Genomic DNA, 27888 nt, shown 5'->3' on the forward strand with positions numbered 1-27888 from the left:
CTTGACACACAGAGGATGCATTTCTCCTGGCTGTCCCTCTGGTATTTGCTGGGGGCACCAGCCCTGGTTCCAAATGCTAGAATGCAGCAGTGTCATCACCCACCGCAGTGGCATCTGGCAGGGGTGACTACAGGCAGGAGCAGAGGCAGCTTTTCCTGCTTGCTTTCTGCCCTGCTAGCCCCAGTTCCCACCCACAGCCCCATCCCAGGGGCAGTCCTAGCCCTCCCCACAGCTCTCACATAGAAGTCTGAGACAGATTCCTTATCACAGAATTATTTAAAAATGCCTATGAGGGAAGAGGTGGGAACCACAGCACAGCAGCAGGAGCTCTTTGGGATGAGAGGTAGCGTGGTACTGCAATGTTGGCCCAGCAAGGACAGGCAGGGTGCTGTCCACTCCTGGGGGTGTCTCAGCATCCCAAGTCTTCTGCATCCCATTGGGAGCTGCTGTGTGCTTCTGCTCCAGGAATGGGGTTGTGGCGCTCTATGCGGACAAAGGTGGTCGCAGGGGCTTGGCAGGAGGGAAGGAGCGTGCACAGCCCTGGGATAGCCAGGGGTTGCTGGGAGTTCCCCGGGGTGGTGGAACAGGCACCCAATCCAGGGGAATGCCATTGATCCGGAGCTGACCAGGTGGGCGACTGAACCTTGGCAACTCCTGGCTCGCAGCAGAGGAGGCCCAAGGCTGTGGTGGTGCTGAGGGGTCAGAGCTGGGAGAAGAGCAGCGGCTCCAGTGCTTCAGAGGAGGCAGCTTCGCTGTTGCTGCTCTGGGCTGGGTCACCTGGGTGGTTCTGCCCCGTGGGGCCACAGACAACTTGGAGGCGCTGGGCACAGTGATAGTGGGAGATCGGCGCCGTGCTCTCTGGGGCACCTGGGTGGGTCTGCCCCGTGGGGCCACAGACGATTTGGAGGCACTGAGCGCAGTTATGGTGGGAGATCGACGCCGTGCTCTCTGGGGCACCTGAGTGGTTCTGCCCCACGGGGCCACAGATGACTTGGAGGCACTGGGCACACCGATGGTGGGAGATCGACGCCGTGCTCTCTGCAACACCTGGGTGGTTCTGCCCCCTGGTTCTGTCCCCTGGAGGAGCCTGGGAGCACAAGGCACAGTGGTAGGGAATTGATGCCATGCTTGCTTGGGTACATGGGTGGCTCTAGCCCCTGGGGACACAGGGTGGTGGAGGGCCTTGGCCACAGCGATGGGGGGCTTCTCCTGGGCTTGCTGCTCTGCTGGCTGGAGCTTCTTCAGGGAACAGCCTCTGACCATCAGCTTCACACGCACTGACAGAGGCTTGGGCACAGGTGCCTGTGAGAAGACAGCAGTGAGTGAGGGCTAAGGGTGCCTGGGGAAGGGGGGGTCTGCCCCCCATCCCCCAGCCTACCTCCCTGTAGATGAGCTCAAATGCTCCAATGGAACAGGTGGGGTTTTCCTTGCGATCGAGCACGAGGCGCAGCGTGTCCCGCTGGACGTTGGCACAGAGCCGTCGGGTCACTGCTGAGGAGGGGCTCATGGTGGGGCAGGAGTTGATCTCCAGCAGCCAGGGCTGGAGGTCCTCCCCAACAAGAAAGTCAGCCCCATAGAGCTCGAAGCTGCCCTTGCGGAAGCCCACCCGATCCCGGGCGCTGCGCAGAGCATTCAGGATTGCTGCCTTCATGCCAGGCACCAGCACCTGGTGCCAAGCATCTGCCTGCCCCATCTGTGCCAGGTATTCCTGGAACTGCTTGTTGGACCAGATCTTGTCAGGGGGCACACGGGGGTCCTGGTCTGGTGATGTCTTGTACCACTTCTGGACAGAGACATTGCAGAGGTGCCTGGCACTGGGGCAAGAGAGAGGGGGCTAGGTCAGGGGGTGCCAGGGTGCTGAGGTGTGGGGAGCCAGGGTGGGGGGCGCTCACCGCTCCAGGTGATGCAGGGAGAAGGGCCAGGAGCAGAAGCGCAGGTAGCAGTCTTGGTAGAACCAGACAGTCAGTGGCTTCCAGTCAGTCACAACAAACCATTGCCGGATGTCGAATTTGGTGCCAAAAATGGTCAGCAGCCGCTCCACGTACTTCTGTACCACCCACTTGCCCATCTGCACCGAGGGTGCTGTGCAGCTCCACGCCAGCCCCAGCACCTCCTCCAGCCGTGTCGTGCAGACAATGCCTGGGGAACACAGTGATAGTGGGACCCCTCCTAAAAAGGGAGCTTCTGTGTGCTCCCCGCTTCCCCCAGCCTTACCCCTGCCTTGGGATTCAGCACCAGGCTTGATGATCCAGACGTTGAGCTTGCCCTCCATGTCAAGCTGGGGCAGCTGCTCTGCCAGGCGCTGCAGCAGGTTCTGGCACTGCTTCCGCTGCTGCCTGGTCAGCACCAGCTCTGCCCCCTCACTGTGAAGGGCAAGGGGGCATCAGCATCAGCCCTGCTTGATCAGTCCCCCATCCCCCCATCCTACTCAGCACTCACTGTGCCACACGGTAGTATTCCCGCAGGAAGTGGTCCCAGTCAATGCATGTCCTGCAGGGGGACGGGGTGCTCCTGTCAATGTCCTGGTGCTGCAGAACACTCAGGTGCTCCTTACAGACCTCCAGGGCTTCCTCCACCAACTCAGGGTACAGGGGGCAGCCTGACCATGCTGTGAAATGCTTGGGGTGAGAGATGTGACTCCTATGCCAGCCTTGGGGCCATTGCCTCCCTGTGGGATGGGTAGCTTTGACCTCATAGTAGCATGAGAATGGGGTGGGGAGCAGAGCACCAATAAGGTGGGCTAGTAGGAGGGAGCGGGGGATCTCAGGCCACAGATGTGAGCAGAGGCTGTGCCTTCAATCTCAGCCATCAGCTGTCCCTAACTCTGTACTCTCTGCCATCCCCCCAGGCCCAGCTCCATGTACTCACCTGCCCCCTTGGCAGAGTTTGGGACCTGCTCAGTCCTCACTGGCATGTCCCCAGCCCCCTCCAGGGCCAGTTTGAGCAGGCTGCGTGCTGCTGTCAGGCGGAAATCATCTGCAAGAGGGAGGCATCATACCCAGCCAGTCCTGCACACAGGACGTTGGAGCAGTGGGAGCACAGGTAGGGACAGGAGGGCAACAGCCTTCAGCTCACCAATGAAAGCTTCTCGCTCGTCCATGTTCCCCAGCCGGTAGCACCGGGGGAAGAAGGTGTTGGGGTCAGCTTGCTCAATCCATGGCAGGTTTTGTAGGCTGAGGCATAGCCCCTCCTGTTTAGAGGAGGTTGTTAGTCCCTACTGGACCCCATCCCCCTCCCCAAGGGCTCCAGCCTCCCACCTTGGTGGTGAACGCATCCACCCGGGAGTAGTGGTTCACCACGTTGTCCTGCTGCAGCAGCTGACGGTCAGTAGCTTCCAGGAAGTCGGTCCAGATGAAGTTTGGCAACTGGTACCGCACCAGGTAGGACTGGTGGAGGGAGGAAGCCAGGGTGGGACACAGAGCCTCCATCCCACCCTCATCCCCTGTGCAAGGCTGTGCCCATGCCTGGGGGTCCCAGAGGAAGGGTGCTGGGGGCAGTGGCAGAGCTCAGCTCCAGCCCTCTCTGCTAACCATGAGGTCATGGATGCCACTGGGGTCATCATCACACTGCTCTTCCTCCTTCTCTTCCTCCTCCTCAGCAGGTAGCCATGGGTGGTGCTGGGGGTCTGTGGTCCCCAGAAAATGCTGTGCTCCACCACGTGGGTTCAGCAGTGCCTCTCCCTGCCCACCACCACCATTACTTGGCCCTGTCTCCAGCCGCTGCTTGTTTTGGTCACCACAATGCTGCTCCAGCTGTCTGCCCGTGCCAGGGAGCTTCCTCTCCACCCAGCCCCGGGCTCGCAGCAGGCGGCGGATGATGGGGTAGGGGCCCTGTACCACGAAGATCTTCTTCTCCTGTGCAGAGACCAGAGGGCTCAGCCTGCCCAAGTCCTGGGTCCTCTGGCTCAGCTCTCCTGAGCCAGAAACGCAAGCAGGTGGCATTTGAGGGGGATGCAATCAGGACCCTCACCTTAATGGCCATCTCCACACGCAGCTTGGCCTTCTTGAGCTGCTCGAGCTTAAATGAGCGCTGGCAGCCAACATAGTGGTTGGTGATGATGGCTGCTGAGTGCCCTGTGAGGACAGCCCTGTCTGAGCCCATTGTCCCCACGTCCCCAGTCCCACAGGGCAGGCACGGAGAGGTAGAAAGCACTGACCTGCCTGCTTCTGCCTGACCAAGCTTCGGGCCTTTGAAAGGGCAGTTTCTGACCTGCTGAGCCTTGTGCCAGTGTTCCAGCTGCACCGCCCAGTCCCAGGATGCCCCACAGTGCCCTTGTCCCAAACCTGCTGGGCCATGGTGTGGCTGGAGTGTACCCTGCTCAAGTGTATCTGTCTGCGGAGCTGCGTGCCTGCAGTGCTGCTCTTTATGTCACATTGTCCCATGGCTGCCTGAGGATGAGGGGAGCTGTGGGTGGCTCTCCTTCCTCTGTGCCACGTGGGTTGTTCTATTCCCGTCTTGCTGGGGAAGTCGGAGTCAAGCGCAGGGCATGGCCTCTAAACCCGGTTACCGCTAATGTTAGAATGCAGCATGGGGCTCCCCCAACCCCAGCACCGCTGTGATGTCACAGCCCCAGCTCCAGCCACCACAATGGCTCCACTGCACCGAAGGGGGGGGACAAACAGCCCCCTCTGCCCACAACCAGCCATCCCCCACTCAAACCATGCACCCTGCCAAAAATCCTTTTGTGCCCCACACCCCAAGCCCCTTGCTGCCCCCAGGCAGACTTCAAGTCCTTTCATACTCTCCTAACACCCGCTATGGCCAATCACACAATCATCAGGGCTGACCCCACCGTTTGCTGTTGCCACACTGTGCCCACTCCAGTTCCATGTCCCGCTCCCATTCCATGTTCTGCCCCCCAGGGCCACAATGCCCTCCCCCCCGCCCCCCCATCCCCCGGTGTGGCCCAGAGCGGCGGGAGGGAGGAGACGGAGGCGCCAGATACAGCAAACAAGACCGTTTAAAAAACAAGACGAGACAGGGGCAGCGGCTGGGGCCGCGCCGCCGCAAGCGGGGGCTGCTCCCGCCCAGCCCAGAGAGGGGCGGGCAGGGCCCGGCCCCGCCCAGCGGTCCTCGAGAAACGGGAGCAGGCACAGGCACAGTGCCCGGTGGGCACAAGCACAGGGGAGCCACGGGGTCCTGCACCACGGCCTAAAACTGGAGAGAAACACACGGCTGTTAGTCCCTGCTTGCAGTGCTCCAAGAACCCTCACCACCCTCCTGGCACCTGGCCACTGCTCACAGGGATTCACTCTCAGTTTCTCCCGCTGCCTCCCCAGGCACTGTACATCCATCTCAGCACCCACCAACAATGTCTCATCCCCCAAGACTTCTGCTGCCACTGAGAAAGCTCTGGGGGTCTCAAAAGCTGGCACTTCATGAGCAAAGGGGATACAAGTGCCTTTGGCATCCTTTCCTCTCTGTCCCCAAGAGATTCCTTGGACAGGATGTTACCCTGTCCTCACTAATGGGACAGGGGGCTCTGGGCACAAGGGCCACACTGGTTTTGACCACACACCCCACTCCCAAAATCAGAGACCCTTCCTCCCATTTCAGAGTCTCACGTTCTTAAGGAACTCCTCTGCCACGATGCGGGCCCTTGCATTGACAGAGAGTTTCATCTCACTGATTTCCTTATCGATCTCCTCCATGAAGTGGATGACAAAGTCCACCAGCTTGTGCTTGTACATCTGCTCCGTGTGGAAGTTCGTGATCAAGAAGCTGATGTCATAACCCTGCACAAGAGAGAAGCACCCTAGTGTTTAGCACCCAAATCACTAGCCATGCAAACTCACATCCTAGTTCTGCACTGGACACCCTCCCAGCGCCACAAGCGGAGCCAAGAGTTGCTTTGTCCCCTCCCTGTCACCTCACCTCCACGGGCTTCCTGCGCAGGATAAAGAAGTTCTCAGCCCTCATCATCATAAAGCGCATGAATTTGTGACACAAGATCTTCTCGATCTCATCAGCCTAGAGAGAGAAAAGGGAAGTGAGGCTTCCCCACAGGCTGAGTTCCCAACCCCCTGCCCAAACCCCCCTCACCTGCTTCACCGCGATGCTGACGCGCACGGAGTTAATAGAGCCCTCGATGAGGACCTTCTCCTTCTCGTTCCTGCTGATGATCACCGGCTGCAACAGCAGCTCTTTGCTGCTCCTGCGAACAGAGGGAGGGCAGGAGTGACTCAGAAGGAAGCATTTACTGGTGGGAAACAGGGAAGGGCAGCTGTAAGGATCACGGGGATGTGGGGGCTTTGCTACAGGATGTTCCCGTCCCGAAGATGCTCCTCCTCAGGGCAGACGCTCCCTAGGTCCCAAGTTAGACCCGCTTCCTCCTCCCCGCAGCTCCCCGTCTCCCTTCCGGCACCGACCCTGTGCCTAAGGGCTATGGGGTGCCCAAAGCGCGGCAGGAACGGGCCAGCGGCCCCCAAGGCCGGCAGCCAGGGCTCCGCAGGGCTCCCCTGGTGTCCCCTCCGCCCCCGTACCTGACTTCCACCTCGGGTTTGTTGTGCCGCTCCACCACCTGCGAGGAGAAGTTCTCCAGGCACAGCGCGGCCTGCAGCGTGGCGCGCACCGCATTCAGGTACGGGCGCAGTGTGGCAGTCTGCGGGGACACGGCAGCGGCATCAGACCCCCGACCGGAGCCCGGGGGTCGGGTCTCGCCCCCTGCCCCAGCCCCCGACCAGCAGCCCGCTGCCCCCTCAGCTCCGCTCGCTCCGCCGGCCCCGGTTCCGAGCCTCCCCAGCCTCCCCGCTGCCACCACCCCTCACAGGGCACCCCCCGCCCTACCATGGTGGCAGCGGCGCTCCGGTCCTGGCAGGCGGAAGTGGCTGATCACCTCTTCCGGGATGCGCGGCACCTCCCACTGCGGCGGGAGGGAGGGGGGGTGGCGGGAGGCTGCCGCCCTGCGGCTCGCCCCCCCGCGGCACGGAGCCGGGTGGCGGCGCCGAGACCTCGCGCAGCTCCCCCCACGCCTTGCCGCGCTTGGTATGGGCCTGTCAGCGCTTCCATATTAGGGAAGGGAGATGGAGGGCGGGCTGGACCAATGAGCGGCGGCGCGGGGCGCGGCGCGGCCAATGGGGAGCGCAGGGCGGGGCGCCCGCGGGGCCGGAAGGGGCGCCCGGCCCAGACCCGGCCCCGCGGCCTCCGCTGCGCCCCGGGGCCGCCCCCGCCTCGTCCCTGCAGCCCCCCGCTGATCTCCCTCCGGTTCCCCTCGGTGATCCCCCGACCGGGTTCCTCGGCGCCTCGGTGATCCCCCTGGCCTTGTTCCCTCAGCGCCTTGGTGATTTTTCCCGGTGATCCCTCACCCCGGGTTCCACAGAGCCCCGATGCCCCCCGACCCTCCGTAGCTCCCCACTCCACTCCCTTCCCTCCCGGCTTCCCTGTCCCCGGCTCCCCCGTGCGCCCGTCGGTCCCCCAGAGTCCACTCGGTGCGCGATCCCCACGGCCATGAGCGAGCTGAAGGACTGCCCGCTGCAGTTCCATGACTTCAAGTCGGTGGACCACGTGAAAGTGTGTCCCCGGTACACGGCCGTGCTGGCCCGCTCGGAGGACGATGGCATCGGCATCGAGGAGCTGGACACGCTGCAGCTGGAGCTGGAGACGCTGCTGTCCTCTGCCAGCCGCCGTCTTCGCGTCCTGGAGGCTGAGACACAGGTGCTGGGGCCACGTTGGATCAGGGACAGACTCTATGTGGCTCCTTTCCACCAAGGGGCTGCCTCTGGTCTGCCCCTGCCCAGCACGGGTACAGGACCTTATGGGACATCACTCTCTTCCAGATCCTGACGGACTGGCAGGATAAGAAGGGCGACCGACGCTTCCTGAAGCTGAGCAAGGACCACGATGTGGGCACATCTGTAAAACATGGGAAGCCCAAGAAACAGAAGCTGGAGGGCAAAGGGGGCCATGGGACTGGGCCTGGGCCCGGCCGGCCCAAGTCCAAGAACCTGCAGCCCAAGATCCAGGAATATGAGTTCCAGGATGATCCCATTGATGTGCCCCGCATCCCCAAAAATGATGCTCCAAACAGGTGTGTGGGTGTTGGGAGGCATTGGGATCATCTTTCTCTTTCCTTAGAGCACATGGCACAAGGGCTGCCTCTAGCCCAAGAGAAAAGTTGCCACAGGCAGAAAGGGGACATGTGTCACCTTCCACATGCTCCCCTGCAGCTCCCTCTCACAGTTAATCCATCCTCACAGGTTCTGGGCATCAGTGGAGCCATACTGTGCCGATCTCACCAACGAGGAGGTCAGAGTCCTGGAGGAGCTGCTCAAGCCGCCGGAGGATGAGGCTGAGCATTACAAGGTGAAAAGCTCCTAACCCCTTCCTCTGTCCTCTCTCCCCATCCCCTCTGGCACCTCACAGTGACTGTTCCTGCCTGGGATGCTGCCGTGGCACTGGGAAGGTGGGAGGCAAGGCAGAAGCTCCAGGAGCTGTGCCGAGCCTTGCTCTTGCAGATTCCACCGCTGGGGAAGCATTACTCCCAGCGCTGGGCACAAGAGGACCTGCTGGAGGAGCAGAAGGATGGAGCCCGGGCAGCAGCAGCTGCTGACAAGAAGAAAGGTGTCCTGGGGCCACTGACTGAGCTGGACACTAAAGGTGCCCCAATCCCACCCCTGCCTTTGCCCAGATGGGCTGGGAGTGCTTGTGCTCAGTGGGGCCAAGCCCAAGAAAGGCTGAGGTTGCCCTGCCCCACTGCTCATCTCTGTGCCTTTGAGGTTGCTATTTCACTCTCCCTCTTCCTTCCAGATGTTGATGCCCTCCTGAAGAAGTCAGAAGCCCAGCATGAGCAGCCAGAGGATGGGTGTCCCTTTGGTCCCCTGACACAGCGTCTCCTGCAGGCCCTTGTGGAGGTGAGGGACTCCAGTGGTGCCACGCCATGGTGGCCTGGCACTGTGGGGCATTGCTGCCAAGACCCAGGTAACCACTGTAACCCTTCCTTCGTGCTCCCTTTGCTAGGAGAACATCATCTCCCCTGTTGAGGACTCACCCATTCCTGAGATGACTGGTAAGGACTCAGGAGCTGACGGTGCTGGCACATCTCCCCGCAGCCAGAACAAGCCCTTCAGGTGAGCAGCTGAGGCGGGCCCAGAGAGCTCAGCACTGCCCATTGCTGCACGAGGCACGCTGCTGGCTCCTTGCCACTGTGAGTCACAGTGCAAAGGGCGTGTGGTGGGCAGCAGCCACTCTCCACCCTGGCAGTGTCCCCCACACCAAGTCACTGGAGGGGCGGATCAAGGAGGAGCTGGTGGCCCAGGGCTTGCTGGAGTCAGAGGACCGTCCGGCAGAGGACTCGGAGGATGAGGTGTTGGCTGAGTTACGAAAGAGGCAGGCAGAGCTGAAGGCACTCAGCGCACACAACCGCACCAAGAAGCACGAGCTGCTGCGGTGAGAGCGAGCAGGCTGGCATGGGTGCAGACAGGGGGCTGCCAGGCAGGGCCTGACACCCCCCTGTGCCCCCCAGGCTGGCCAAGGAGGAGCTGCACCGGCAGGAGCTGCGGCAGCGTGTCCGCATGGCTGACAACGAGGTGATGGATGCATTCCGCAAGATCATGGCTGCTCGGCAGAAGAAGCGCACACCCACCAAAAAGGAGAAGGACCAGGCCTGGAAGACCCTGAAGGAGCGGGAGAGCATCCTTAAGCTTCTGGATGGGTAGCAGGGACCAAGGACCCCCCACTCTGTGTGGACCTCATCTACAGGAGGCTGCCCTGCCACCACGGGACGGAACTGGCACAGCCTCCCCCATGCCCTGAGTCTGCTCAGCCTCCCTGCTGGGATGAAGGAGCCCAGCTGCTGTCCCCTCCCTGCGTGGGGCTGTCACTGACCCATGCTGGGCACCCTGTGGAGTTGTGGAGGTCCTGCCCTTGAGCAACCCACCCCAGCTGGTGGCTTCCACTCCCATGTCCCCCCTGCACTCCCCTGTTATTCAGGTGACATCAGCCAGGTCACTGCAGGGGCCAGATGTGATGGGCGGTTCCCATGGTCCCCTGTCCCTCTCTGTGATGCGGGGCAGAGGGAGATGCCAGCCCCCACGGCTGGACTGGGGGGAGTGGGGAGGGGAAGGGGCTGGAGGGGTGGGGGGCCCGGTGGGTTGGTGGCCGAGCTCTCCATGTACCGGTGGTTTCTATTGCCGCGAGCACGGGCAATAAAGGCAGCCGTGCACAGGTGATGGTGTGGTGATAATCGGGGACGTCATGGGTGACAGCCCTGCCCGGCTGTGGGGGTGGCTCTCGCTGGTGCTGGGCCCCGTCTGGGGAGGGGGGCGAGGAGTGGCGGGGCTGGGTCTGTCCAACTCCACGCGTGTTCCCCACTCGTGTCTACCCAAGGAATGCCCTCGCATCTCCACAACACATGCCCGGGGGGTGGTGTGTGGGTGATGCCGCGCTCGTCGCCCTCCCCGCGCTTTTCCCGCGTGTCCACGCGCGCCCGCGGTCACGCGTGTCCCCCCCCCTCCCCACCGCGGCCAAGCCACCCCCTCCCATTGGCAGCGGCCGCGCGCTTCCCGCCCTCGCCGTGACGTCAGCGCTGTCCGGCGGCGCCGCGCCGGGAGGAGTCGCCGCTGCTCCGCCGCGGGGCCCGGGGCCGGGGCCGTCGGTAAGGGCGGGCCGGGGCGGGGGCGGCGTGCCCACGCGCGGAGGTCACGCGTGACACCGAATAGCGGCGGCGGAGCTGCGCATCACCCGCGCCACGCAGCTCTGCTCCCACGCGTGTCCCGCCCGGCGCGGCTGTGCCAGCTGGCGGGCGTGGGGAATGGCGGTGGGGACCCCCCCTGCACCTACGCGTGTGTCTGGAGCCCTCCTGCTGCCCGCCCGCCCCGCACCCGCCCCATGGGCGGGCATCGGGGGGGTCCCAGCATGGTTCCCCACTGGGGCAATCTGCGCCAAAACTCCCTGCGTCGACACAGCTTGTTCCCATCACCCCGCGGTGACAACCACCTCCCCGTAGCACCCTGTCACCCCCGTGTCCCCGTGCCATCCCACCACGCTGACAGCCTGTCCCCACTGGTATCACAGGTGGGAGTGGGTGGCCCCACGGGGCACCATGCCGCTGGGGCAGGATGGGCCCAGCTGGAAGAAGAGGATCGAGGATATTCAGCGGATCTATGATTTCCGAGATGTCCTGGGCACGTGAGTTGCAGACTGGGGTGACAACCAGTGACAGCCTACCTGTAGTGATGGGTCTGGCCCCTCAGGCTTTGCCCAGCCTGCCATGTGGAACCAGCTCAAACGCTGGCCCAAGGTGGGAATTGCATATGAGGGGACATGCTTGGGGCACAGGTGCCACCTCCCTCTGGCGCTGGCTGGTTCCCTGTGCTGTGCTGAGGGTACCTGTGGGTGGTCCCCTGGCTGACAGAGGGGCTCCTGGCAGTGCCCATGGCACTGTAAGGCTCTTAGGCTGGATTAGCAGGTTAATTACGTCAAGATTTAGGGCACAGCACAGCACAGACACACTGCCTGTCACTCCTGTCTCTTCCCCATCTGGGCACTGCCAACGGGTCTGGCTGGCTCCTGGATTGCCCTGGGTGTTACAGGATGGCACAGCAGAGGGCTACTGCAACCCACATGGGGGCTCAGCCCCAGCACAGCTCGATCTTGGCAACACCACAGCCTTATCCTACCTGATAAGGGGATGGTGCAGCCACACCAGGAGGGCGGAGAGTGCCAGGCATCCTATCCCTGGCAGAATCCATGTCCGGCCATTCCAGCGGGCCGCTCCTGCTTGCTTTTCTCCTATAAATAGCTGGACTTTCTGCCTGTCGCCATGACAATCATGGCATGGCGGCATTGGCAGCTCTGGCTGGTGGCCCCCGTGCCCTGCTCATCCCTCATCCCCCTCCAGGGGGGCCTTCTCCGAGGTGGTCCTGGCGGAGGAGAAGACGACGCGGAAGCTCGTGGCCATCAAGTGCATTGCCAAGAAGGCACTGGAGGGAAAGGAGACCAGCATTGAGAACGAGATTGCCGTCCTCCACAAGTAGGGGCCGTCCCAGTGCCAGGGTGGGGGTTTCACTCTGTGTCCCCCCACATCCGGCACAGCCCCCCACTGCCAGCACTCATTGCCGCGTGTTTTTGCTGTGCCCAAAATAGCCAGCAGCGCGTGATGACCTGCAGTGCAGAGCCTGGCTGCTCCCTGTCCCCTGGGGGCTGGGCTGGGGGCAGCCCGGTGCCCTCTCACCACCCCTCTGTGCTTCCTCCCACAGAATCAAGCATCCCAATATTGTGGCCTTGGATGATATCTACGAGAGTGGCACCCACCTCTACCTCATCATGCAGCTGTGAGTGACGTTGTGGGGCTCCAGAGGGGTGGGGGGGCCGTGCTGACCAGTGCTGCCCATCCCTGCAGGGTCTCGGGGGGGGAACTCTTTGACCGCATTGTGGAGAAGGGCTTCTACACTGAGCGGGATGCCAGCGCCCTGATCCGGCAGATCCTCGATGCTGTCAAATACCTGCATGACATGGGTATCGTCCACCGTGACCTGAAGGTGAGCGGTTGAGGGGGGACATGCACAGCACAGTCGTGGTGGCAGGACGAGACCCCAGGGTCACTCCTCCCTCTTCTCTCCTCTCCTTGAAGCCCGAGAACCTGCTCTATTACAGCATGGATGAGGACTCCAAGATCATGATCAGTGACTTCGGGCTGTCGAAGATCGAGGGCTGTGGCAGTGTCATGTCCACAGCCTGCGGTACCCCTGGCTATGTGGGTGAGCGCCTACCATGGGCTGCCACCACCCTAGGTGTGGGGTTGGGATCCCCCCACAGGTTGGGGTCCCCCCTCACTGCTGCCATCCCCCCCCAGCCCCTGAGGTGCTAGCACAGAAGCCCTACAGCAAAGCAGTGGATTGCTGGTCCATCGGAGTCATCGCCTACATCCTGTATGTATTCCCCCTCCCAGTCCCTTCCCCTCTTGGGGGCCTCACACCTTGGGGTTGCCTGGGACCAGCAGCCCCCTCCCGACTGCCTCTGTAGGCTCTGTGGTTACCCTCCTTTCTATGATGAGAATGATGCCAAGCTCTTTGAGCAGATCCTGCAGGCCGAGTACGAGTTCGACTCACCTTACTGGGATGATATCTCGGACTCAGGTGAGCTGGGACCACCAGGACTGTGGGGCCTGTGAGCCTGGCACAGCTTCACAGTACCCAGAGGAATGATGGATGCAGGCATTCAGAGCTGCTCCATGCTCTCTCCCAGCCAAGGACTTTATCCAGCACCTAATGGAGAAGGACCCTGGCAAGCGATTCACCTGTGAGCAAGCCCTGCAGCATCCCTGGTAATGGGGAGACCTTTCGCTGTCTTCCCCCCTCTCCAGCTCACCCCACAGCAACCATAAGATAGAGGGCCCCTGCTGACTTCTATCTTGCTCCAGGATTGCTGGAGACACAGCCCTGGACAAGAACATCCACCAGTCAGTGAGTGAGCAGATCAAGAAGAATTTCGCAAAGAGCAAGTGGAAGGTGAGTGTGGGGTGCTGGTGGGTGTTAGGGGGTGCAGCAGCGCCTCAGGCACCCTATACCAGCTGACAGACACTGTGGGGTCAGTAGCAAGCTTTCAATGCCACGGCGGTGGTGAGACACATGAGGAAGCTGCAGCTGGGAACCAGCCAGGACGTCCCTGGGCAGGCAACTCCCACCAGCCCTGGCGAACGATTAATTGGGGGGACCAGCAATGGTGAGCCCTGAACCCCCTATCCCCATCCCACACCCCTCGAGGCTGCCACCAGCATCTCACCTTGCTCCTCCCTGCAGGGTCAGAGTGTGGGCGCCTACCCACAAACAGAGCTCAGCGTCTCCCACCAGACTGAGCACGGCCCCACACAGCTGCCTCTAAGTGGGCCCAGGGGAATGCAGTCCCCCATGGGCACCATGTGGGGTGGGGGGGCTCTGCAGTGCAGGAGCAGGGGAGATAGGGTGGAGGCACCCTGCTCAGCTTGTCCTGGTTACGTGGCGCTGCCCCCACTGCAGCCTCACAGCAGAGTTCTGCATTGGGGCAGGAGCACATCACAGAGCCCTCCAGCTTGGGGCTTTGTCCTGGGCCCCTTCCCATACCCCTTCCCTCCCTCCACGCCTGGCCTGGCTCTGTCCCACACCCCCAACCCCAGCATGTTCAAGGACAATTTTCCAAATGGATGTTTCTATTTTATTGCTTGTAATAAAGGCAAGAGGTCAAAGGTGCTTGGCTCAGCTCTGCACTGAGGGAGCTGGACACAGCCCTGACCCCACCAGCTTCACTGCCCAGGGCAGCAGCTTCCCCCATGCACACAGTGGGCAGGGGAGAGGCAGCTGCCCACACCCCTCCATCCAGGGCTGGCAGCAGCTGCAGTGTCCCACTCAAGTCACTGTTCCTCCTGGGGTGTCTCCCAGGCCTGATGCTAGCTGCTGGCTGGCTTCTGGCCCTTGCGGAGGTCGGCACAGAACAGGACCTGGAGTGGGGAGATAATGGGGTAGGCATGGCTGGAGTGGGGGGCAAGGGTGCCAGGAAGGGGGGTACTCACTGCCTGCGCCCAGCCAGCACGAGGGCCCCACAGCCCCCGGAAGAAGTCACCTGTGGAGAGAGGGTGAACACCAGTGTGGGGGTACACTTGCACCATCCACCATCCCTGAGGGTCCCACGTAGGATCCAGCCCTGCCCTCACCGATCTCCTGGTAGGCCCGGGGGGTGAGGCTCTTGCCGCCCAGTGCCACACCATAGCGCTGCCGTGCGATGTGCCAGACGTGGGTGTCCACCGGCACCGCCTCCGCCTTGTCCAGGGCAAGCAGGCAGACACAGTCGGCTACCTGCGACCAGCAGCACCCAGTGAGCCCCCAGTGCTGGTGTCTGCTCCCATTCCCATCCTTGTCCTGGCACCCACCTTGGCACCCACACCAGGCAGGGCACACAGCACCCTCCTGGCCTCGGCGTAGGGCGCGGCGCGGAGCTGGCACAGCCCCTCGGGGCCGAGCCCCTCGGCGATGGCCCGAGCACTGCCGCTGACAAACTTGGCCCGGTACCCAAAGCCCAGCGCCCGCAGCCGGGCCTCGGCATCAGCGCCTGCTGGGGCACAGCAGAAGAGCGTGAGTGGGCACAGACGAGGCCATGGCAAGGTGACAGAGGCAGCAACAGGGTGGTGCTGGACCTGTGAGTGCCGAGAGGGATGGGAAGGCATGGAAGGGCCGGGAATCGAGGCAGCAGAGGCGGCGGCCGAAGGCCTGGCAGAGGCGCTCGATCATGGCAGTGATGCGGGAAATGTGGTTGTTGGAGGTGCAGATGAAGGAGAAGAGGCACTCGACGGGGTCCTGTCGCAGCACCCGCACCCCTGCAGGCAGGATGTGGTGAGGGGACGCCGGGCAGGTGCTGTGGCCATTCCTTGTAGCTCCGTGGGGCCACCTCACCTGGGAAGTCCTTGGCAACCTTGCGGAACAGGGGGTCGGCCGCCCCCCAGGCACGGTACAGGGCCGACAGCCCCACATCCAGCTGGAAGTAGTCACGCAGGATCCGGTCCGTCTCTGTGGTGTCCAGCTTCGCTGCTTTGGCGGGGCACCCGTCCCGCTCCTCCTCGTGCTCATCCTCCTCGCCGTACACCGTGTACCAGAGCCGATCCCCGTCCTGCCGTAGGGTCCAGACTCGGCTCCCCAGCACACCCGTCCAGGCCCCCGGGCTGCTCTCCCACCACCTGCCGCACACGGGGGGGTCGGGGCCGGCTCGGACGCGCCAAGCCGGGCCGGGGGACACCCGAGACCGCCGGGCTGGCTCACCGGAAGCTCTGTCCCGAGGAGAGCACCAGGTCCAGGCGCAGCTCGGCCGGTGGGCACGGCAGGCAGCGCCACAGAGACGGGCAAGCGGCCGGGGCGTCCCGCAGCTTCATGGGGGTCGGGGAGCAAATGCGCGCCCCTGCACACGGGGTCAAGGCAGCGCCCAGCGCGCGCCCCGGCTGCCCCACAGCCCCGGCCCGGCTCCACACCTCCCCACAACCCCCCGGGCCGGCCCTACACCTCCTCCCCGGCCCCGGCACCTCCCACCATAGAGAACCCCGCGCGGGCGGAGCGCCCGCCGCTGCCCGCCCCAGTTCCGCTCGCGGCCGGAAGCGAGGCCGGCGCCGCCGCACATGTCCGCCCCGCTCCTGCTCCCGCTCCCGCTCCCTCTCCCTCTCCCTCTCCCTCTCCCTCTCCCGCTCCCTCTCCCTCTCCCTCCCCGCCCGCAGCGGCCGCGGCTCCGCAGCGGAGGTTTATTTTCTAAGAATCAATAGATTTTTTTTTCTTCCTTCAAAATAAATACAAACAACGTCCGAGCGCGGGGCCGGCCAGGGGCTGGGCCCAGGGGTGGGGGGCAGCACGGGGTGCGGGGCGCGAGGGGCCGCCCTGGGGCGCGGCGGCGGCCAGAACAGCATCCCAGGGAGCGGCGGGCTGGGGGAGCGGGCACCGGGAACGGGAGGGGGGAGGCACGGGGGACCGGCCCCACCCCTCCCGGTTCCCCTGGCCCCCCGTGAGTGCAGGCCAGCTGCACGGGGTGGGGGTCACCGAGCCCCGTTTGCCCTGAGATTCGGCAGGGGAGTGCCGGCGGCACCGGCTCAGTCGCTCTCACTGGAGTCGCTGCTCTGCTCGCCCTGCACCTTATTGCGGTGCTGCATGGCGCGGTGGTAGGCGATCTGCACCGACTTGCGGATGTTGGACTTGCGGCCCTCCAGCATCTTCTCTTTGTCCAGGTCCTGGTTCACCCCCAGAGGCACCAGCTTTGTCCGGGGCAACCACTGCCTGCGGAGAGCGGGGGGCCACCTCGTTTGAGGGTTACAATCGTCTCTGGGGACCCCCCCCCAAAGCCCTCGGCACCCTGGCCTTACCAAGTGCGCTTGTTGTCAAAGAAGAGGACAAGGTAGAGGTGCTCGCGTGCTTCCTGAGTCATCTGCTCCCCCAGCTTCAGCACCTCCAAGGGGGGCACGGGGATGGGGACACCATGGTGGAACATGCCTTCCCGCGGCATCTTGGGGTCAATGATCTGCAAAAAAGAGCAGGGGAGGGCTGAGAGGAGAACAGGGACCCAAAGAGCCAGTCTGCAGGGAGGGGACATGTATTTGAGAGACCCTGATGACAGGCAGTACTCACCAATGCAGGGTAGGAGGGGTAACCTCGGCACTTAGCCCACACCAGGTCCAGGGCATCCAGGGAAGAATCCTCATCCTCAGACAGCCACCCTGCACCACGCCCCATGCCCTTACGCACCACTGTACAGGAGGAGAAGGGAGTCAGTTGTGTTCCCCCAGGTGATGGTGCAAGCCAGGCACACGGCTGCACAGCCACAGTACTTACTGCCGTGCCCCACACCTCGTCCCGTGCCCACGGAGTAGGACTCGTTCTCTGTCCCTGATGTGTCCTCACTGCTGTCCTCTGGGAAGTTCACTCGGGAGAAGGAGGGCTTCCCTCTGCCCTGCTTGGAGGGTGTTGTGCTGTGGAGACAAGGAGCAGAGCCATCAGCAGGAGTCTCATTAAGCTTCCAGAAACTGTTTTCCAGAGGGCCAGGCTGGTAGGATACCAGGGCTTGTGGTCTCCAGCTGCCAGCCTTGGGAAGGACTTGGCAGGGGTACCAGGCAGAAAGGTGGGATGGTGCTTCTGCCAGGGTGCAAGCCAGACCCTCACTCGCTTCTGCCTGGGAGGACCAGAAGATGTCTGCTGATCCAAATTAGAGGCGCAGGTGGGAACCTGCTGGTGCCAGCTGCTGGAAGGGCCAATGACAGAGCAGCCATTCATGCTTCCTACTACCCCTTTGCTGCACACTTGCACCTTTAGGTTTTACATTAAAAAAGGCACAAACCCCACAGACTTCTACGAATTAGCAGCTGAGCTGCAGGATGAACGAGATGGGGAGCACCAAATAGGGTGCTTGTCCAGAAATTCAAGGCTGAGAGCTGCTCACTGTCACCCTGGGTAGCACCACTGTCAGCAGAGCTGGGCCAGGGGCAGTACCTGGTGCGGTCTGAGGCAGCGCTGCTGCTGCTGCTGCTGCTGGACTCCGAGTCAGAGCTGCTCCGGGGAAGATTGCAGTCATTGCGGTACACCAGGAAGCTCTTCTTCACGGGCTGGTTCCCGCTGCTGAAACCGTTGGCTGGCAGGTCTGAAAAACACCCCAACAAAGAGCATTACCACTGCACCAGAGGCTGCCACGTGCTGCTAGTGGGGCCACAGCTGCCCAGCTGCACCCACCCATGGTAGCATCCTCCGTGGACTTGTCACTGTCGCTGTCCGAGCTGGAGCTGGGGCGTGGGCTTCGCCCCCGCTTCCTCTGCCGCTGGGAGGACCCCATTATTGGCAGCTGGGGGGGGCCAATGGGGCTGCTCCCATGCCCAGGAGTGATCTGGCTGTCTCGATTCTTGGGAGGGCGTCCTGGACGTTTTGGAGGGCCTGCAGTTTTAGGGTTCTTCTTGGAGAAGAGCACAGAGGTCCTCCTGCCAACTTCATGTGCTGGGGTGGAAGAAGAATTGGGACCCAGACCTGGAAGAGGGAGAAGGTGTCAGCTGCAGCCCTGATGGTAGGGACTGCAGGGCAGTGGTGTCAAGACACAGCTTAGTTTCTGGGGAACATTATCTCAGAAGATCCTCCCTCACTCCAGGAAGAACCTGCTTTTCCCAGTGATGAGGGGACAGGACTGGGATGCAGAGGTGGCAACCCCCCAGTGACACATGGTAGCTCTGGAGCTTTTGCTGTGCTCCCCACAGAGCTCAGCTCAGCATCTCCATCCAGAGAGCTGGCAGCTGGCCTGTTTTCCTCGACTGACAAGGAGATGAATTCACCAGGTGAGGGCTGACCACAGCTGTGAACGCCAGTGACCTGCCAACCCTCCAAAGGGGCAAACACACACCAGGCTGTGGCTGTTTCAGACACAGAACGTGGCCTCCTTCATCCAATCCCTCCTGCTTGGCTGGCACAGCTCACTACAAACTATCCAGTGAGCATGTTGGGAGGGAGCTTGGGGAAGCACAAACATCATACTCGGGACCTACCCCTAAGAGAGGCACTACAGGAAAGGAGGAGTCCCTGCAGGGGCATGTGGGATAAGGGACTGTCCCACAAGAGGACACCTGCCTCATTCCCATGGAGGAGTAGAGAGCGAGGTGTGTGTGGGGAGCTGCCCACACAGCCCTCCTGTCTCAGGAGGCACCTGCCAGGGCAGCCTCTCCCCAGACATGCCTGTCCAGAGGCAGCTCTCTCCATGGCTCCCCAGACTGGCAGTTCTGGAGGGAGCATTACCTTTGCCAGTCTCCTGGCTGCTGCTCTCCTCCGCAGCACTGTCTGTCTGCAGGTCCTTCTCGCAGGGGTTGTGGGACTGCAGGACTCCCCTGGCAGAGGAGCTGTGCCGCTCCAGCCCCTCCCGGCTCAGGTCTCGTGGGTGTGCGAGCTTCCGCCGTAGGACTGTGATCTCCTTCTTGATCATCTTGGCCCGGCGGGACCGTCCTATGCTCTGCTTGCCAGCGTTGACCTCATCCAGCCGCTCCAGCAGGATCTTTAGCTGCTCCTCCAAGGGCAGGTGCTTCTGATTCTCTGAGAGCAGCAGCCGCACATCTTCTGGGGAAACAAAGAGGAGCAGATGGATGAAAAAAATCAGGGACTCATTGGAGCTCCTCTACCTGATTGGGCATGAGGCAACCATGCAGGAGAGGAGCTGACATGGCACCAAACACCTGTGAACTCTTTAGGGAAGTTACTCTCAAAGACCAAGAGAAGGAGCCCTGTGAGAAGCCAGCCAGCTGGGACTACTGGTGGCTGATCAGCAGCGTGGAGAATACCAGGGTTCACATTATCTGGAACAAGGATGCAACAGAAAGAAAGAAAGGACACACAGGCAAACCACTGCCTAGAACCAACCTAACAGGGCTGATAAATATCTGGCTAGCAAAACCACCAGCTGTCTAGGGAGTGGGGACACACAGCCCATCATTCAACTTAACCTCCCAGAAGAGGCAGATCAGACTCTTGGTTGCCTTGACTCTGCCCAGGCTTTACCTCTGAGAAGCCTTCGTACCCCAGAACACAGAACAAGTACCCACCATCCTCAAGGTCTTGGATCTGAGCCTCTTCCACAGTTACACAGTGGGGGAAGTGCATGCCTGTCTCAAAGTCAATGCCCATCTTCTCTGCCTGCCGGCGAGCCTGCCGGAGCACAGCACCTCCCTGCTCCCGCAGACGGATGGCTGCCCGGTAGAAGATCGTGTCTTTGGCATTGTATTTCAAACAGTTGTTAATAATCAGGTTGAAATCCTCTTCAAAGTCGTCGAAATTCAGATAGCGATAGGCTTCTAGATTTTGTTTCATTGTCTGAAAATCCATTGGCTTCTTGATGTGATCCAGGTAGTCTGGGACCTGCATGAGGAAAGAGCCAGAGTTAAGAGCCCAGGAACCACAGTTAGCAGTACCTGCTCCAAGAAAACAGTTGTTAGAGGAATCAGGTATCACTCCCTGTGCTCTGCCCAAATGCACATCGGGGAATGCCGTCTGCTTTTGCAGCTTGAGGAACAGCAACGCCTCCGGACTAGGAAGCCCATGTGCTGTGCTCAACCTGTTAGAGCGGATATGCACTCCGAAGCATTTTTATGGCTCCAGCACACAAGCCAGCATCCTGTCCTCAACTCCTGCCTGCAGGCAGTAGGGATCCAGTATGCAACACATTATTCCCTGGAGAGGGAGCTGCAAGTGCAGCCCCAGGGGTGACAGTAAGTGCAGAAAGGTAAAACAGAGCCTTCCAGGTGGCAGCACTGGCTGCAGGTGAAATGGTGCAGCCTTCCTCCCCATCTGCTAAGATGCCTCCATGCTGACCTGCTGCCAGAAGCTTGCAGAGATGATGTGGACTTTCACCATATTTCCAGGCAGCGACTCAGTGACAGCCTCAGGAATTATCTCCCCTGCCTGCAGCAGTGGCAGTCTAAGGGTCAAACCCATCTCTGTGCTGTGCTCAGTCATCTAGCAGAGGCCTTCACAAGAGGACAGGTAAGAACATGCCAACTGCTGAGGGCTGGCACTTTGCATTTCCCAGTGAGAATCCTCAACTACTCACAGACCCTGGAGTGTCACCAGTAACACACACAGAGGAAGAGCCAAGTGCTGTGCCCCAGCTGTCACCAGCTCAGCTGTTCTGCATTCGGCTCACCCAGGAGGGGCACTGCTCCACACCCCCCTTCGGTGAGTGAGTGGTGCTGGGATGCATGAGCCAGCACCAGGCTGCTCAAGGATATTCTGGACCAGAGCACACCCTGGGCAGCCCTTGGCACGAGCAAGGGACAAGTTTGAGTGAAGTAGAAATCTGGGGAGGGGGTTCTTACTTCGTAGATTTCTGTTACCTCAGACAGAGGGACCGGCTCACTGAAGATGTTGCCTGTGTCTTTCTCCTGCAGCTGTTCAAGCGTCTTACGGAGGAGGATGAGGAAGGGGGTCAGCTGCATTTCCAATGCCACCTGCTGCACTTTGATCTGAAACAAAGGAACAGAGCAGGGCTGAATCCCTGGCACCAGCCAGGCGGTGGGGACTGTCTGCAGGGAGCAGCAGTGCAGCCCTGCAGGACAGCAACCCCTCTCCTCTCCTTGCTGAGGGGCAGAGACTGCCTCTCACCCCCATTTCTGGGGAGCAGAGGTGTAACACCAGCTCCAGCACCTGTGCATCCCACCTGTGCCTTGCAGAGCAGCCACCTTTGCTCGGAGCCATCGGAGCAGGGTGCAGCACAGCCGAGGGGACCCCGGCACACCTACAGCACTCTAAGGAGCCCCAGCTGATGCCCACCCCAGCGGCTCCCCAAGGAGGGGCAATCGTTACCGTCTCTCTCTTGAGCTTCTCCCGCTTGCGTATCAGCTCCACCAGCAAGCGCGCGCGCTCGAGGTCATGGCGCAGGCGCTGCCATGACTTCAGCTGTTCCTTCAGGGCCCAGTTCTTATCCTCAGTGTCTCTCTGTGGGAACATCAGACCATAAGCTAATAGAAGATGTGCTCCTTTCTCCAGCTTCCTGAATGTGTGCAGGGGCTCTTCCCTGGCAAAGAGAACCAGCATGCATGACCTGCTGGTGCAGCAAAGGTCACAGCTCCTTTCTTGTAACCTAGGCAGGTGATTCAGTCTCACCTCTCACGAGAGCTAAATACCTGCCCCTTGGTCACCAAGCCCTTAGGATGTCAGGAGGTGCACATCCTGAACTTCTGGAAATATTGCTCCTAACATGACCGACTGACTGCCTGCAGCTGCCCAAGAGGTCTGTGCCGCTGCTCACAGCTCCAACAAAGTGCAACAGGTCAAAAAGAGAACACAGCTCTGGTTGCTTTCTTTTCTGGAGCACCAAAAAATTTTAAACTTTTATCCTGCCATAGCCAAATGAGCAGAAGCAGTCTCAACTCTTCTCCAGCACAAATAATAAGAACAGACAAAGGCAGGAGAAACCCCTGCCCAGTCACAGTCATCAAAGGCCTCAGAAAGAAAGATTTACAGCTCAGATGGGGAGCCAGAAGAAAAATCTTCCTCTCTGGCAGCAGACTTCACATCTGTGAAGTGCTGACTATGGCCTGGAAGCAGCACCCGGAGGGAACACTCCTGGACCACTATCAGAAACTGGAAGCAAGGCCTTGGTTTGTTCCAGACTGTTCCTGGAGATCCCCGGCCATTTCTCTGAACACTGCCCAACACAGCAGCCTCATACTAGAGCCATTTCTGACAGGTCTGCCATTGCCACTGGCTAAGTGCAGGCACAAGAAAGGAACTTTCTTCAGGCACAAGAAAGGAACTACCTTCAGTGTGGCAGCCTGAGAGGGCAGGATTCCCTTCTTGTGGCAGGCTGCCAGCTGCGTCGCTGCCTGGCAATTCTCTGAACACTGAGAGCGGAGGAGAAAGTGAAGCAGCAAAAGCATCTGGGGCTGCCCTTTCCTCATCTGAAAGCTCATGCCCCTGACCCCCACTCTGCACCTGCAGGCATCACATGCAGCAAAGGCTCCAAGCCCACAGCTCCAAAGGCGCAGGAAGCACACACGCAGCCAGGGCTCCCTGCAGCCCCCTAGCAAGCAGCCCTTACCTGGTCGCAGTTTCTCTGTGACTGCAAGTGTGTCTGAAGGCGGCGGAGCAGGGGGACACCATTGCGGGACTGTCTCTTCAGAGTCCAGTAGCTATGCAGCCTCTGCATGAACTGGCTCTTCCTCTGGATGGTTAAACGGTTTGTAATCTTACTGAGCCTGAGGAAAGGAGAAGAAGCACAGAGTACATCAATGACAGGCCTGGCTGCTGCAGGAGAAGCCCTGGTTAGCGACATGTAGCAGCAAGGCCACTTGAGAACAGCTGAGAAGCTCCTCAGGCAGAGAACACCCTTTTTTGTGGCAGGACTTTCTGTAACACCAAGACACACAGGGTAGGCACAACAAAGGATGCCAGGAAATGTGCAGCTTTGCCTCTCCATAACACACTTTTCCTTTCTACTTCCCATCAACTTTTGGGCAAAGCCTGAGGCAGCTTGGGGTGCAAGACAGCTACATTGGGGCTGGACCTTTAACAGCTCCCACGGTCCCTGAGACCATGGCTGTTACAGTGCTACTACCCAAAAGCATTATTTAGCTGGCTGAGGGCCACTTGCTGTGATAGGGGGTCTGGCCAAATGTTATCAGAGACAAACCCTGGCAAAGCATGAGGAGGGAGCAGGAGGTATGAGTACAACAGAGGTCCCATCCAAGGCTACCTGAAACAGCCCAGAACACCACAAAAGGGATTGCTTACTTCCTACAACAGTAGATAGTCTGGAGGGGCTGGGACAGCCTCATTCAGCAGAGTTGGACAGAGATGCCCTGCTAGTAGAGAGACAAAGGGATGAACCCTCAGCATCTCCCCATGTCCCAGGGACAGCTCTTCCCCAGGGGATGACCCAACCTGCATCAGCCTCAGCTGAAGAGACTAGGGACAGCAGCCTCATATGCCATCACCGGCCAAGCACAGCTCCCACAGGAAGCCATGTGGCATTCTGGCAACAGCCCCTGAAGAATAATTAATCCCAACAGGAAGGCCTGGGGAGAGGTTAACAGCTTCCAGCTCAGTGTGGGTTTCGCTGTGAACGCAATAGCAGCAAGACCCTACAAACTGCCTGCCAATATGTCCACACATAAGAAAAGAGGCTCTTGCTATGGAGAGCAAGAGTGAGCAAAAATGTAGGTTTGGGACACAAACAGACCCTGGCAAAAAGCCAGCAGCCTTGCGGCAGACCTGCCTCCCCAAGTCGCCAGAATGCTGCCCAGAGAGCATAGCCCATGGCTTCCATGTGCTCCCTTCCAGCTGCACAGGAGGTAAGTCTTGAGGGTCTGAGGGTCTTGACAGTGTCCTATGGTCACAGCCTCAACACAGCTCCTGACACAGGAAGGAGGAGAGCTCAGCAGCTCAGGATTGGTGGCTCACTACCTTCCATGCCCAACCTGTGCTTCAACTGGGTGTCACCTGCTGCAGGGTGACAGTGAGATCCAAAAAGATCCTAAGATGCCCTTATGTGCTTTCACATGCTGCTGAGGACATCCAGAGTTATAAACTACACTGACAAATTCTGGCAAGGCTTTTAGATGCTCTCGTTTTGGGATTTGCACGCCAGCCCAACAATCTAACAAGAGCAAGGCACAAAGCAGTTGCAACTGTAACTACAGGGTGTTTGCACCTTCCCATGGAACCACAGATTTGGAATGTGACAGAAACACAACCCCTCAGGAGGCCTCATGCTGGAGAGTCAGCATTAGGACCTCGATGTTTCTTGGCAGGAGCCCTGGTGCTCTCCAGTCACCCCTCCTCAGACAGCTTTTAGCACCCGTGGCTGCCAGGCCCTGCTCCAACAGGCAGTGCCGAGAAGGAGCAGCTGCTGCTGCGCCTGGCAAAGAGCACTGAGGAAGTCCAGTAAGGAGTACATGGCTGCTGGGATGGATGAGCTCTGCTCAGGGATCCTGACCCCAGACCTCTCTGCTCCAGAGCCAAAATAACCCCAGGATTAGCCCATTTCCCAGGCCTGAATCACTCCCACACTTCTGTCTTTTGACTGACACAGCCTCAGGAGAAAACAGACCTCGGCAGAAAGGAGAGCAGTTCCCTCCTCCCCGCCTCGTTTACTCCAGTGCCTGAGGTCAGCACAACCGGAAAGGAGTGCTGGGAACCTCCAGCTGCTTCCTGACGCATCCGGCCAAGTTCATTCTCTACTGTTAAACTAACAGCAGCTATTTCCTGCCCTGCTGAGGGCCCACACACCTTTGTGGGGCAATGCACGGCCCTGCCTCTCTGCAGGAGTCCCAGAGGAAACCACCACAGCCCTCTGCGGCAACAAAGTGAGAAGCACCTGTGCAAAAAGCTAACGAGAGGTTTAGGATAATGCCCACGTGGAAAGCAGGACACAAAGCATGGAGGAAAGGAGAAATTTCTGCCCAGTTCAGGCAGGGCTGCAGGTCGTACCTGTGCGGGGGGATGCAGGGCACAGAAACCACAGGCGCTGCAGCTCGTTTTTCCGCGAGGATCTTCCGCGCCTTCTTCATCTTGATCCTAGACTTGGCCTTTGCTTTTTTGACTTTCTCAGAACTCCAGCCCTTCCCCTCCTCCTCTTCCTCCTCGTCCTCCTCTTCCCCCTCGCTGTGGGAGAGGGCGGGAAGCCTGCGCACGGACCCTGGCGGGGTGTGGATGTCGCAGTAGGCAGTTTTGCGCACACTGAAGGAGGTACCGTTGGCACCCGTCTCCCGGACAGGCTCCATCTTCATGTACAGCCCGGCCTGCTGGGCGCAGGTGACATGGAAGGCAGTGTAGCAATTGGCTTTGTGACACTGGATGCAAGCCCCAGAGCCACGCTGCTTGCAAATGTAACAGGTCAGCTTCCAACGTGCGGGTGGGATGTGCTCAATGCTGTCGATCGGCTCCAGGAAGACGGTGTTGGCAAAGCACACCTCTGGGATCCAGAGGGCACAGACCACATGTGCCCAGCGCCCATCGTCCGTCTGCTTGAAGGCCCCCCCCTTGTTTGGGCAGAGGGCACAGTCCACAGCACGTGAGGGTGACTGCAGGCACCGTCTGCAGAGCCACTGTCCCTCGGGGATGTAGGGCACCCCGTAGCACTCCTGGTGCACAGCCAGGTTGCACATGTCGCAGAAGAGGATGACATTGCTGTTCTGACACTCCCCGTCGTTGCAGATGCAGCAGACAGCATCCTCATCCACCAAGGCGTTTGGGTCCCCCTTGTTGTGGCTCTCGAAGTAGGATTCCTTCTCTAGCCGGTCCATCAGGTACTCAAAGATCTCCTGGGGAATAGGACTCACGCCTTCGTTCTTCCGTCTCTCGTTCATGATGTCCAGCCAGATGTAATCCTCCTCATCCATGTCGTACTCCACCTCCTCATCCAGCTCCTCTGCCGACTTCTCAATGTACCTAGAAGAACAGCATGGGAAGGTAAGGGCATGTTTGATATGGCTGGAGATGCTGAGCTCCAACTCCAGGATTTGTTTGTGACTGAGGGAATGTTCAAATGCTCCAGCTGAGCCACAAGTCAAAATAAAGATACAGGGACAAGGCAGGAATGTGCAAAAGAGGGAGATGCTGCTGCACTCTGACTAGAACAGCAGCACAACAGCATCTTGAAGACAAAACAAGTGGTCTAAGGAGCAAGGTCAGACCTTGGAGACTCATCAGTGCAAGAAAGCGCCTGCATGGGCCACCCAGCAAGTGCCAGTGCTCTGGAGGTAGCAGCCTCACAAACAAGACACAATAACCATGCATGGAGGTGCCATGTTTCATTAATTCTGGTTAGGGGCCTCTGTTAACTCCTGCCTGAGGTATTAACTAGGACCACTCTATCCACCAGATCTCTCACAGAGTACTGTAGGATAACAATTATAAATTATGACCATAAACATACAGATCCTACAGATATGCCTTGGTGCTGAAAGGCTCTCAAAATATCCCAGCATATCTCCAAAGAGCAAAATGAGAGGCAAAAGGACACATTTGGGTTTTGTTTTGATTTTACGTGCTGTTCCAGCAAGGAAAGAGCGCAGCAATCAAACTGCTGGCAATGACCTAAGCAGCAACTGAGAGCTCTGTAGACACACAGACCCCTCAGAACTGTGATGGGACACCAGGCAGAGCCCCAGGAGCCTGAAGCTATGGAGCAGCAAGTTCTGTGAGACCTGGGAGAGGCAAAGAGAGATTATTTCCAGGACGGGCAAGTCACTTGAACAGAGTGGGGCCAATTCCATCACCAAACCCAGGGCATGAGCCTTGCACCCAGCCACGGACAATACCTGTAGTACGAGGTGGGACGAGGCGGGGCATCAGGGGTGTCCTGCTCCAGCTCTCGGTACACCACCTCGGGCAGCTTGGGCGTAGTGCTGGCCGAGGCATTGTGGTGATGGTGGTTGGAGTCCTTGCGTTTCTCCTTGTTCTTGTGCTTCCCAGATTTGGGCGGGACGCTCTGCGTCTCCGTGCTCTCCTTATTGCTCCCATTCTCGGGCACCTCCTCGGGAATATCCTCGTCCTCGGACACCACGTCGAGATTATCGAAGATGCTGATGCGGTGGACGCGGCCATGCAGGTCCACCTCGACCATGCGCTGAGCCTGGGCGTAGGTCATCACCTCTCGGCCGGGCGACTGGGAGGTCTCGGAGGGGCTGGGCGACTGCTTGTTGGCAGCGCGGGCCTGGCGCCCCTTCTTCTTGTGCTTGCGCAGGGGGGTGTGCTGGGGCAGGGGCGGGTTGTCGTGGTCATAGTGGTACAGGTGGTACTCGATCCCGCTGTAGCTCTTGTAGATCTTGCGGCAGGTGCCAACCGGGCACTCGTAGGGCGGCTTGGTGGCCCGCAGGTTGTGGCAGAAAGTCTTCACGTCGAAGTCTACGCCCATGGCGGGGCCGCGGGGGGCCGAGGCCGGGCCGGGCCGGGCCGGGCCCCCCGCCCCGCCGCCCCCTCCCCGGGCCCC

The 27888-nt window shown here is 60.2% G+C and overlaps 5 protein-coding genes across 8 annotated transcripts; 2 read left to right on the plus strand and 3 right to left on the minus strand.

The window, feature by feature from the left end:
* Positions 1 to 312: 312 nt before the first annotated feature.
* LOC117002568 (tubulin monoglycylase TTLL3) lies at positions 313 to 6938 on the minus strand. The gene is made up of 16 exons (XM_042779711.1): positions 6787 to 6938; positions 6483 to 6601; positions 6043 to 6154; positions 5875 to 5970; positions 5565 to 5735; positions 4157 to 4283; positions 3970 to 4073; positions 3531 to 3854; positions 3258 to 3386; positions 3076 to 3190; positions 2869 to 2976; positions 2440 to 2608; positions 2215 to 2363; positions 1893 to 2139; positions 1379 to 1814; positions 313 to 1302 (listed from the first exon to the last, which is right to left on the minus strand). Exons 1-16 carry the CDS (start codon positions 6787 to 6789, stop codon positions 484 to 486), a joined length of 3228 nt encoding a protein of 1075 aa, XP_042635645.1. The 5' UTR covers positions 6790 to 6938; the 3' UTR covers positions 313 to 483.
* A 191-nt stretch (positions 6939 to 7129) lies between these two features.
* TADA3 (transcriptional adaptor 3) lies at positions 7130 to 10161 on the plus strand. Of its 2 annotated transcripts, XM_033071355.2 has the most exons (8): positions 7133 to 7653; positions 7776 to 8026; positions 8196 to 8301; positions 8454 to 8595; positions 8746 to 8849; positions 8956 to 9065; positions 9199 to 9384; positions 9461 to 10161. In XM_033071355.2, exons 1-8 carry the CDS (start codon positions 7447 to 7449, stop codon positions 9651 to 9653), a joined length of 1299 nt encoding a protein of 432 aa, XP_032927246.1. In that variant the 5' UTR covers positions 7133 to 7446; the 3' UTR covers positions 9654 to 10161. The 2 variants fall into 2 exon arrangements, with proteins under 2 accessions (XP_032927245.1, XP_032927246.1); XM_033071354.1 differs by having other exon boundaries at positions 7130 to 7653; positions 8454 to 8849.
* Positions 10162 to 10536: 375 nt separating this feature from the next.
* Positions 10537 to 14153, plus strand: CAMK1 (calcium/calmodulin dependent protein kinase I). The gene is made up of 12 exons (XM_033071360.2): positions 10537 to 10591; positions 11011 to 11124; positions 11837 to 11968; positions 12195 to 12269; positions 12338 to 12476; positions 12569 to 12695; positions 12791 to 12866; positions 12961 to 13073; positions 13183 to 13261; positions 13358 to 13445; positions 13533 to 13659; positions 13737 to 14153. The coding sequence occupies exons 2-12, from the start codon at positions 11039 to 11041 to the stop codon at positions 13790 to 13792; spliced, it is 1098 nt and encodes a 365-aa protein (XP_032927251.1). The 5' UTR covers positions 10537 to 10591; positions 11011 to 11038; the 3' UTR covers positions 13793 to 14153.
* Positions 14105 to 15944, minus strand: OGG1 (8-oxoguanine DNA glycosylase). Of its 2 annotated transcripts, XM_033071363.2 has the most exons (7): positions 15723 to 15944; positions 15360 to 15640; positions 15104 to 15283; positions 14840 to 15018; positions 14624 to 14765; positions 14483 to 14532; positions 14105 to 14410 (listed from the first exon to the last, which is right to left on the minus strand). In XM_033071363.2, exons 1-7 carry the CDS (start codon positions 15830 to 15832, stop codon positions 14360 to 14362), a joined length of 993 nt encoding a protein of 330 aa, XP_032927254.1. In that variant the 5' UTR covers positions 15833 to 15944; the 3' UTR covers positions 14105 to 14359. The 2 variants fall into 2 exon arrangements, with proteins under 2 accessions (XP_032927254.1, XP_032927253.1); XM_033071362.2 differs by having other exon boundaries at positions 14105 to 14532.
* Positions 15945 to 16325: 381 nt separating this feature from the next.
* Positions 16326 to 27849, minus strand: BRPF1 (bromodomain and PHD finger containing 1). 2 transcript variants are annotated; one of them, XM_033071329.2, is made up of 13 exons: positions 27218 to 27849; positions 25386 to 26345; positions 22996 to 23152; positions 21759 to 21890; positions 21290 to 21418; positions 20003 to 20315; positions 19206 to 19517; positions 18162 to 18449; positions 17925 to 18072; positions 17271 to 17407; positions 17067 to 17185; positions 16805 to 16959; positions 16326 to 16718 (listed from the first exon to the last, which is right to left on the minus strand). In XM_033071329.2, the coding sequence occupies exons 1-13, from the start codon at positions 27811 to 27813 to the stop codon at positions 16535 to 16537; spliced, it is 3630 nt and encodes a 1209-aa protein (XP_032927220.1). In that variant the 5' UTR covers positions 27814 to 27849; the 3' UTR covers positions 16326 to 16534. The 2 variants fall into 2 exon arrangements, with proteins under 2 accessions (XP_032927220.1, XP_032927219.1); XM_033071328.2 differs by having other exon boundaries at positions 16327 to 16718; positions 19206 to 19520.
* Positions 27850 to 27888: the final 39 nt, after the last annotated feature.

The sequence above is a fragment of the Catharus ustulatus genome, chromosome 13, assembly GCF_009819885.2.
Source record: "Catharus ustulatus isolate bCatUst1 chromosome 13, bCatUst1.pri.v2, whole genome shotgun sequence".
Classification (NCBI taxonomy): domain Eukaryota; kingdom Metazoa; phylum Chordata; class Aves; order Passeriformes; family Turdidae; genus Catharus; species Catharus ustulatus.